Genomic DNA, 11,010 nt, shown 5'->3' on the forward strand with positions numbered 1-11,010 from the left:
TAGGGTAAGATATTTACAGAATTGAAAAAATATACAGAAGGTGCCAGACTTGATTTTTGCATGCTTTTCCATATGATGTTTAAAATACGGAATGACATAGTGCAGAAAGAAACTATTCAGACCATCGGCTGATGCAACCACTTAGAAAGAGCTATACAATTAGTGCAACTGCTCTTATCTTGCCCTAAAGTTGTGTAAATCTGTCTCCTCCAAGTATTTATCCAATAATCTTTAATAAGTTATTTTGGATCTACTTTCATGAGATAATCATTCATGATCCCATCAAATATGTAGTTAATTTTTCCTCATGTGGCTTCTGATCCTTTAGCAAATTACTTTAAGCATATATTGTCTGGTTATTGACCTCTCTGTCACTGGAAACAGTTTTTCCTATCTACTGTATCAAAACCAATTGGAGTATTGAACATCCCTATCAAATCTCCTCTGCTTGGAAGTGAACAATGTTAGTTTCTCTCATCTCCACATAACTGAAGTTATGGTATCACTCAAATAAATCTCCTCTGTAGCCTTTATGAAGCCTTGACATCCTTCCGAAAGTTTGATACCTAGAATTGGTCACAAAGCTGATTCTGGGGTAAAATAATATTTTAAAACTCAGTAATAATTGTTTAATTTTGGACTTTAGGCCTCTATTTATAATGTTAAATATCCTTTATGTTTCTTTGATAACTTTCTTGCCTTGTCCTGCCACCAACAATGATTTCTGCATATACACCTATAGGTCTTCCTGGCCAGTACCCCCATAGAAATTAGATCATTTAGTTTATATTGTATCATATGCAAAACCTCTGCAAACAAAAAATGGGGGTTAAAAACCATTAAAAACCAAGTCGGCATGTGCTAGTCAGAGGTGGTGCATGAAAGGAAGAAGCTGTGTTGGTGAACTACCATGGTTCTGAGTGCTAGTAGGCTGTGAAGGTTACAGACAAAGAACTACCCGCTAGTCACTTACGTGGGGCACATTAAAAGATACTCTCACTCAGGGTTCTAGATGCCAACTAAAAAAAGATTTTAATTTACAGCAAAGTCAAGAATCCCAAAATCAACTGTTCAATTATCAACCATCCACTCTTCAGTAACCACCCAGAGAGACTGATCCTTATATATTTTAAATCTATTCTTTTAGGACCGATCTTTATTCTAAACTGTGTACATGTAAGTTATATTATTGTCAGAAACACGAACATGCAATCTCCTGGCTGTATGTTTCAGTGCTCTGGCATGTTTGTCTGCCTTTCATTTCATTACTGTTTGGGAGATTTTCAAGAGTTCTCAAATCACTTCAAAGATTGCAAGATTCACTCCCAGAACTCTGCTACATATGGAGACATGGTATGGAGACTTTCTCCTCCTCTTCTGAAAGCTTCTCCTTAATTAGTTTCCAAGGCCCTCACACTTGGTGCCCATAAACTAACTCAAACGGAATAAGATTGGTGGGCTCTTTGGTGAATCTCTGGTGGAAACAGAAGATCTAGTCCTTTATCCCAGCAATAATAGTATTTGTGGCAATATGCCCTGAACATTGTTTTTGTGACTGTGAGTGATACACATCAGACTTCCAAAGGGTCATGAACAGGTTATCCATAACTTCCTGGAATATTTTGATATGAAATATGAGTCCTTATCCAACTGGATTTCAGTGGGTAGACCATACACGGTGAATAATTGGGTCAAAGCCTTCACCACAATTTTAGAAGATATGATTCTCATGGGAATAACCTCCAGGAAATAGGCCATCACATCCATGATGACAGTGATGTACTGGTAAGTGCTGATGCAAACTTGGGTTTTGCATACACTGACCACCCAACCATTGGGAAATGGTGCAATGTTTCCCTAGGGCACCTCAGCAGGATCATTGTCCATTATTTCTTACAGGTCTGTCTCCACTTCCTTATCTGCACCTCATTTATAATATAATACCTAAGTTTCCTATCACTCTCCCGTCTATATCATTTCCAGTTGGTTTTGGTCGATCAGGGAAAGGTTGCTTCTGGGACAATAGCTTGTGGATTATCCAGTGTGGCTGCCTGCCTGGATCTGATCACTTTCTGCATTCTCAATAGGAAATGTATCGATTTTTTGAACTCCTTAAGAAAAAATAGTTCCTGGAGGTTTTTCAAAGTAGTTCCTGTCTTAAGTACCCATACTTGGTGGCCAAAAGCAAGCTGCTTTTAAAATTCCACGTACGTCTGGTCAGAAAAACTATCAATACCTTAAATACTTGGCTTGGTGGCCCGTATAGAGTAGTGAGGAAGCTTGGGAAGTGAATTACCTGCTTGAAACTCCAGATTGGGATGAAAAGCAAAGGCTGTATCATGTCAATTACTGAAAAGGTGTCAAGGAGGTTTGTCCCACTGACACAGACTTACAGGACAAGGGTAGCAGCAAGGATAATTAGAGGGAGACAGGGATGAGGCCAACATTGAATCTTTATATTATCTGGCTAACCAATACAGAAAAACTAGCAAACATAGCCTGCCTTTTTCATTTACCTAGGTGCTGAACAACAAGTAGACTCAACAAGTCTGTTTAATGCATTTAGGGTCTTATGAAGAGGCAAACCAGCCTATGCCATCCTAGCTCTACATGATATGGACAGTGGAGGGATCCCTCCTATAAGACAATATCCTTAACAGCTAACGACAGAAAACAAATTGACTTTTTTTTGGGAGATTATCTATGTACTGTAGCACCAACTAATGAAGCTTAACAGCAGCAGATGGAGCTCCTCAGTTGTGCTTGTGGCCAAGATGACCAGCTTCACAAGGCTCTTTACTGACGACCAGAAAGTTAATTCAGTGACCAGAACAGGTGGAAAGGTGCATAGATAGGGTAGGTAAAGTGGCCTACATTTCCAAGATAGAGTTCCTTGAGGGGTACTGGCCGACCTCCTTGACTGCCCACATAAAAGAAGTCTCCACCATTGTAATTCTGGGTGGGTTATACCATTATCAAGTCATGCAATTTTAATTCCAAAATGTCCATGTATCTTTCAAAAGCTTATGAACCAGATAGTCACAGGCTTAGTTAATTGCTTAGTGTACCGAGGGAACCTCCTAGGAGATGTGATATCTGCAAAATGTACTTCGAGCAACTGGAAACCATTTTCTGGAAAATACAGTCAGCCTCGCAATCAGCAAATTCATCGAAGCCCCACTGATCTATCTTGGACACTTAGTGGATAAGGATGCATTCCATTCAACTCTGTAAACCACAAGCAGAACCACAATTCTCCATTCCCACAATGAAATGGGACATCAAGAGGTTCTTGGGCAGATGTGGGTTCTACCGAAAGTTCGTCCCAAACTTCACCACAGTAGTTGTGCTACTGACAGTTCTATTGCAGTAAAAAGCAAAGGTAATATGGATTGAGGAATACCAAACTGCTTTTGAAAAACTGAAGGACATTTTAACAATTGAGCCTGTGTTTGCAGCTCCATACTTTAAATAAGCATTTTAAAGTAGCTTAGATAACAAGGTGTAGAGCTGGATGAACACAGCAGGCCAAGCAGCATCAGAGGAACAGGAAAGCTGACGTTTCGGGTCTGGACCCTTCTTCTTCCTTTTCTGAAGAAGGGTCCAGACCCGAAACATCAGCTTTCCTGCTCCTCTGATACTGCTTGGCCTGCTGTGATCGTCCAGCTCTACACCTTGTTATCTCAGATTCTCCAGCATTGGCAGTTCCCACTATCTCTTAAAGTAGCTTAGTACTGGTTTGAGAAAGTGTGCTCCTTGAAGTAGGTGTGCTCCTTGAAGGAGCTGTGTTAGTGGATTAAGATTCACATGTACAAGCCTGGGTTTAAGCGTTAGTGTGATATGAAGGGCACATCTGAAGAACCACCATTTAATTACCCCTTCATTGCAGGCAAAAGGATTCCTTTACTTAGGGTGTGAGAAGCCAACTAACCTGTAAGTTTCGACAGGAAACAGGGCAACAAAAAGACTCTCTCATTCTGAATGCTACCAGCTTCAAAAGAAAACAGGACAAGAATTTCAACAAGGTGCAGGGCTGGATGAACACAGCAGGCCAAGCAGCATCATAGGAGCAGAGAGGCTGACGTTTCGGGCCTAGACCCTTCATCAGAAAAGAGGGAGGGGAAGGGGGTTCTGAAATAAATAGGGTGAGAGTGGGAGGCGGATAGAAGAGGGATAGAGGAGAGGATAGGTGGAGAGGAAACAAACAGGTCGAAGAGGCGGGGATGGAGCCAGTAAAGGTGAGTGTAGGTAGGGAGTTAGGAAGGGGATAGGTCAGTCCAGGGAGGACGGACAGGTCAAAGGGGCGGGATGAGGTTGGTCAGTAGGAGATGGAGGTGCGGCTTGAGGTGGGAGGAGGGGATAGGTGGGAGGAAGAACAGGTTAGGGAGGCAGGGACGAGCTGGACTGGTTTTGGGATGCGGTAGGGGGAGGGGAGATTTTAAAACTTGTGAAATCCACATTGATACCATTGGGCTGCAGGGTTCCCAAGCGGAATATGAGTTGCTGTTCCTGCAACCTTCGGGTGGCATCGTTGTGGCACTGCAGGAGGCCCAGGATGGACATGTCGTCTGAGGAATGGGAGGGAGAGTTGAAATGGTTCGCAACTGGGAGGTGCAGTTGTTTATTGCGAACCGAGCGTAGGTGTTCTGCAAAGCAGTCCCCAAGCCTCCGCTTGGTTTCCCCGATGTAGAGGAAGCCACACCGGGTACAGCGGATGCAGTATACCACATTGGCAGATGTGCAGGTGAACATCTGCTTGATGTGGAAAGTCTTCTTGGGGCCTGGGATGGGGGTGAGGCAGGAGGTATGGGGGCAGGTGTAGCACTTCCTGCGGTTGCAGGGAAAAGTGCCGGGTGTGGTGGAGCTGGACGGGAGTGTGGAGCGGACAAGGGAGTCACGGAGAGAGTTGTCCCTCCGGAAAGCAGATAAGGGTGGGGAGGGAAAGGTGTCTTTGGTGGTGGGGTCGGATTGCAGATGGCGGAAGTGTCGGAGGATGATGCGTTGGATCCGGAGGTTGGTGGGGTGGTACGTGAGGACGAGGGGGATTCTTTTTTGGTTTTTATTGCGTGGACGGGGTGTGAGGGATGAGGTGCGGGAGATGTGGGAGACACGGTTGAGGGCGTTCTCGACCACCGAGGGGGGGAAGTTACGGTCCTTGAAAAACGAGGACAACTGAGATGTACGGGAGTGGAATGCCTCATCCTGGGAGCAGATGTGGCGGAGGCGAAGGAATTGGGAATAGGGGATAGCATTTTTGCAGGAAGGTGGGTGGGAGGAGGAGTATTCTAGGTAGCTGTGGGAGTCTCCTCCCTGGAAAACAAAAAAGAATCCCCCTCGTCCTCACGTACCACCCCACCAACCTCCGGATCCAACGCATCATCCTCCGACACTTCCGCCATCTGCAATCCAACACCACCACCAAAGACATCTTTCCCTCCCCACCCTTATCTGCTTTCCGGAGGGACAACTCTCTCCGTGACTCCCTTGTCCGCTCCACACTCCCGTCCAGCTCCACCACACCCGGCACTTTTCCCTGCAACCGCAGGAAGTGCTACACCTGCCCCCATACCTCCTGCCTCACCCCCATCCCAGGCCCCAAGAAGACTTTCCACATCAAGCAGATGTTCACCTGCACATCTGCCAATGTGGTATACTGCATCCGCTGTCCCGGTGTGGCTTCCTCTACATCGGGGAAACCAAGCGGAGGCTTGGGGACCGCTTTGCAGAACACCTACGCTCGGTTCGCAATAAACAACTGCACCTCCCAGTCGCGAACCATTTCAACTCTCCCTCCCATTCCTCAGACGACATGTCCATCCTAGGCCTCCTGCAGTGCCACAACGATGCCACCCGAAGGTTGCAGGAACAGCAACTCATATTCCGCTTGGGAACCCTGCAGCCCAATGGTATCAATGTGGATTTCACAAGTTTTAAAATCTCCCCTCCCCCTACCGCATCCCAAAACCGGTCCAACTCGTCCCTGCCTCCCTAACCTGTTCTTCCTCCCACCTATCCCCTCCTCCCACCTCAAGCCGCACCTCCATCTCCTATCGACCAACCTCATCCCGCCCCCTTGACCTGTCCGTCCTCCCTGGATTGACCTATCCCCTTCCTAACTCCCTACCTACACTCACCTTTACTGGCTCCATCCCCGCCTCTTCGACCTGTTTGTTTCCTCTCCACCTATCCTCTCCTCTATCCCTCTTCTATCCGCCTCCCACTCTCTCCCTATTTATTTCAGAACCCCCTTCCCCTCCCCCTTTTCTGATGAAGGGTCTAGGCCCGAAACGTCAGCCTCTCTGCTCCTATGATGCTGCTTGGCCTGCTGTGTTCATCCAGCCCTGCACCTTGTTGTCTCGGATTCTCCGCATCTGCAGTTCCTACTATCTCTGAAGAATTTCAACTAACTGCAAAGTTAAGAATCCCAAAAGCAACTGTTTAACTCTCAATATTTCACAATCCACATTTTATGAAATACCAGAGAAACTGATCCATATATATTTTATCTTTTCTCTTTCTTTGGATTCACTCCTTATTCCTAATCCGTGTGTGTGTGTTTTTGTGTGAGTGTTGCATTACATTTTCTTAGCATTTGTCTTAACTGATATACTCACTCTTTCAACAACACAAGAAAGCCTGGTTAATTTGGCTCCATTTAAAACATAAATTAGTTTGATATGGGAGAAAGACAGGCATAAGCGTGGGATACTTTATTGAGTAACTTAGATGTGAGTGATTAAGAAGTCAGTTCATCCTTCCTCTCTCAGGAGCATAATGATTTGGGGTTCCCATGTGGAACCATAACAACTTGGGGAACCTCACTGGCATCTTGTCATAGCAACTGTCTTTCCTCAAAGCGAATGGAAATAGCAACTGGAAACTATTACTAAACATGAATACTGAATGTATGTTAAAGCTATTCATACTACTAAGAAATACAACAGAGACTGCAATATGATCATCATTATACACAAGGTACAGTGCAAGGAAAATCACAAGACAGTGGCAAAAATGCAAGCAATTTAATGGAGGTTGTAAGTGACTACTGTCGCGAATTAGAAAATGTTGATTTGGTCAAATGATGGACATTGAAAATGGACTGAAAATAACTAATATAATATCATGCATAAAAACATTTTAAGAACATTAAACAGACATAATTTTCTGCAAGAAAAATTGGAAAATTAGAAAGGATATTATCAGAGAAGCGGACAAGAATAATTTTAAGAATAGAAGGTATTAAGAGAATAGTGAATACAGCACAAAGTAGTAAAAGAAACTTGATAAACAAAATCAACAAGCAAAATCAGCAGTTATTTTTACCCAAATAAATGCAGGTATTGTGCCTCAGGAATACAGGATACCATATTTAATCTCAAGATTCAGGAAAAAGAGGAGGGCATCAATCAGGCAATTACAGACCAGTTAGTGGCAAAATAATTGGTCATCCCTACTCTACCTAACATTACCAATATTCATCCAAACAGCAATGATGTTACTATGGTAGTCATTATATTTGTAGGTCATGTTCACAAATTTACTCGATTTAATTGAAAGGTATTAAGTGTATACAATGTGCTAAAATTTTTGGAAAACATTTGTTAAATTCCAAATCTAGAAAATTTTAAAGCATTTCTAAAGGTATATGGAAAACAACACAAATGGTATCAGTTGAATTAAGGATTGGCATGGCAACAGAGTTCATTCGACAAAAATAAATCAATGAGGTTTTTCCTGGGCCATATGACAACATTGAATAAATTTTGAATTTGTACCAAGCGCAAACCAGCACATTTTATATGTAAGGAATGCAATGGCATTTTGGTATTGTTGCTGGATGAGTAATCTACTGACCCCAGTAACGATTTGGGCACACAGCTTTGAATCCAACCATGGATTTGAATTCAACATCAATACAATTTGGAATTAGAAATCTAATGAGGAGGGAAAACACACCGACACTTCATCGGAGGCTGCACTGAGGATGTTACCAAGCACGGTAACGAAACGTCTGCAAAACAACAAACCAGCTCGGCGAGCCAACCAACCTCAACATCCACAACCCGAGCTACAGATCTACTCCAAAACCTTAGGTATTTCTTAGTAAATCATAAGATCTGCTAATGACACAATGTTGTGCAACCAGAATGTAGACAACATTAGATAGTATTCAAAGAGATTATGGATAACTTGTGTGCATAGATTAAAAATTGCCTGAAGTAATTAATAACAAAAACATACAAAATGCTAGAAATCTGAAATAAAACCAGAAAGTGCCAGAAGTGTGTAGTAGGTCAACTTCCATTTGAATGTGAAAAGACTATTAATATCTCATGATAATTCTGAGGATGCTTCTCCTCGTGAAATATTAACCTTTATCTTTTACATGCTGGCCCTGCAACATTTTCAGTTTATTTCAGAGATAATTTCATGTAAATACATTCAAGAAATTGTACATTAGCATTACAGGTTGACATGTGTAAACAATGAGAAGCTGAAATAAGGCACAATATATATTTCTAATTATTACAGATAATCTGAAATTACTTAAATGCCTGAAAACTAAAAATGTCAGACTTCAGCAATGACCACAGTTTATACTGACAACAAGAAAAGGCTGCTGAGTTTATGAATACAGTACTGACCATACCTTGTTTGTACAGAAATAGCAACTTGTTGTTGAAATTGGGTCATTGTATGATAAGTCATCGCCAACAATACTGAAAACGAATCAGAGCCTTACTGCAGTCTCATTTTATTGAAAATATGACAAGAACTGGGTAAATTACTCATTCAGTTGACTATAGGATAGTTTAATTATTAAGCACATTTCCAATGAAAAGACATCAATTTAAAATCACTAAATAATCCAAAGTAGTCTAATAATTCCAATGATAATGCATAAGAATACCAGCCAATCAAACTCGGATAAATATTGGTTTACACTAACTCCCAGAATAACCTGAGGGCAGGAATTGATTACATGTGCTGAAATAGGTAGCATTACGGCCTGATTGGTATTGGCAAATTCAGGAAACCTGATGTTGATGCCAAGAATACCTGCAGTGCCTGCTGAAATCCAACATCAGACATATTTCAGCATTGCAGTTCCACTCACTGTTGTAATTCAAGAATTTATAATTGACAACCATGGTCTATTTTGTTTATTGTTCTGGCTGAAATAGAAAGCAGATGCTGCACCCGGCCCAAAAGCCCTTTGAGTATTTTCAGAACTCCTAAGTGTTTTGCACAGTGTTGCATATGGTGGGCAGTCACTTTTCATTTCAGTTGACAACTATTCAAATCGAGGTAGCTCTGGTAACTATTTGATTAATATTGAATTAATTCTCAGCTAAAACCAAGTTAATTTGGGACATTCAAAAACATAGTTCAAGCCAATTAGTAAAGTATGAACAGGTCAGTTCTTACAAGTTATAAACAGATTTGTTTTATAATTTATAGGTCTATTTTCACAAGCCACATACATATTGATACATTTCAAAGTTGATTAAACATTATGTAAAGGCTGTTAAAAAAGGAAAAAATGTCTGAGAAACATCGATATATCCATGTACACTAATATTTAATGGTTCAGGTGGCTTAAAAAAGCATACGAATTAGTTGAACTTATAAACAGAATCATAAAAAGTAAAAGCAAAGACGGCAGTTTTTTCACGAAGGTGCTGAATGGACAATGGAATACTTCTTTTAGGCACAGAAGGAGGCCAGTCAGACTGCGCTAGCTCTTACAGCAGTCATGTTCAGTCCCAATCCCCTGCTTTTGCCCAAAACCTGTAAGCTCTTCTCCCCACCCCCACAAATCCTGCTCCATTCCCTTTGAAAAATTATTTACAGAACAAGTTTCAACCATTTCCCCACATGGAACATTTCATCTCCTGACAAATCTCTGAATGAAAACAAAATCTCCACATCTCTCCACTGGATCATTTGCCAATGGTTTTAAATTATAACTTTTGGATATTGACTTACACAGGGATTAGTTCTCTCATCATCTTGGCAATGTCTACTATGATGCCTTGTAGCCTCCTCTGCTCCAAGAAGAGCCGTACTAACTGTCCCAACTTCTTCTGTGTAAGCCTCCTTTCTTCCCTTTCTGAACGTCTTTGCATTTTTCTTACAATATGGTCCACAAAACTCTAACTGAGGCCTAACCAGTGCTATATAAAGTTGAGCATGCAGTCTTTGCTTTTATATCAATGATTCCATTTATAAGCCTAAATAATTCACATGCCTTTTTAATGATACGTAATCCACTTGTCCTGCTGCCATTAAGTACTACGATACATGGATATATCAATGTTTGTCATTCACACTTTTCAAAATTGCGTCATTTAGAATATACTGCCTTTAGTTCCCAAGTGCTTTTGCTTTACACTTCATTGTTTTGAACTCTTATGCTTCTACCTATTTTAACATTCTATGCTATTCTGAAGTCTAGATTTATCCTCATCAATATCTAAGTTGTTGCTAAGTTTTATATCTTCAGTAAAATTTATGACTCTGCTCCCTAGACAGATGTTTAAGTCACTTATAAAAACTGCAGAAATTATGGACGCAAAACGGAAGCTGGGGAGAAACCACTGCATAGTACCTCCCAGTCTGAAAAACATCAATTCACCACTGTCCCTTGCTTCCTGTCATTGAGTTCAGTTTACATTGAAGATATTAGTTGTGGCTCATTTGATATCCTTGTCTCAGATACAGATGTTTTGTGTGTTCATGTTCCTCTCCAGACTGTGAGAAGAGAACAGTTCTTGATCCATTTGCAGTCAATGAAACCTTGAAATGTGTTTGTGAACTGTTGACTGCACATGGTGTTATACAGGTCACTTGTGATTATTTCTGCTTCATAGAGATTGCTGGGATTAATCTGTAATGAACAATATCACAATGAGGATTGCTTGTGGCCAGGATTTGTAATCTATATAATCTAGCAATGGAGAATTTTATGACTGTAGGTGCCTTGAATCTGTGAATGCCTGAAAGGCC

At 41.5% G+C, this 11,010-nt stretch overlaps 1 protein-coding gene across 1 annotated transcript in view; it reads right to left on the reverse strand.

Annotated features, from left to right (window-relative positions):
* The window catches only part of sntg1 (syntrophin, gamma 1), a 175,819-nt gene extending 165,689 nt beyond the window's left edge, over positions 1–10,130 (reverse strand). Inside the window, exon 1 of the mRNA XM_048596124.1 lies at positions 9,991–10,130. Coding sequence (XP_048452081.1) covers positions 9,991–10,130 — 140 coding nt within the window. The remainder of the gene's footprint in view (positions 1–9,990) is intronic.
* Positions 10,131–11,010: the final 880 nt, after the last annotated feature.

Source organism: Rhincodon typus, chromosome 4 (genome assembly GCF_021869965.1).
Source record: "Rhincodon typus isolate 14 chromosome 4, sRhiTyp1.1, whole genome shotgun sequence".
Taxonomy (NCBI): Eukaryota; Metazoa; Chordata; class Chondrichthyes; order Orectolobiformes; family Rhincodontidae; genus Rhincodon; species Rhincodon typus.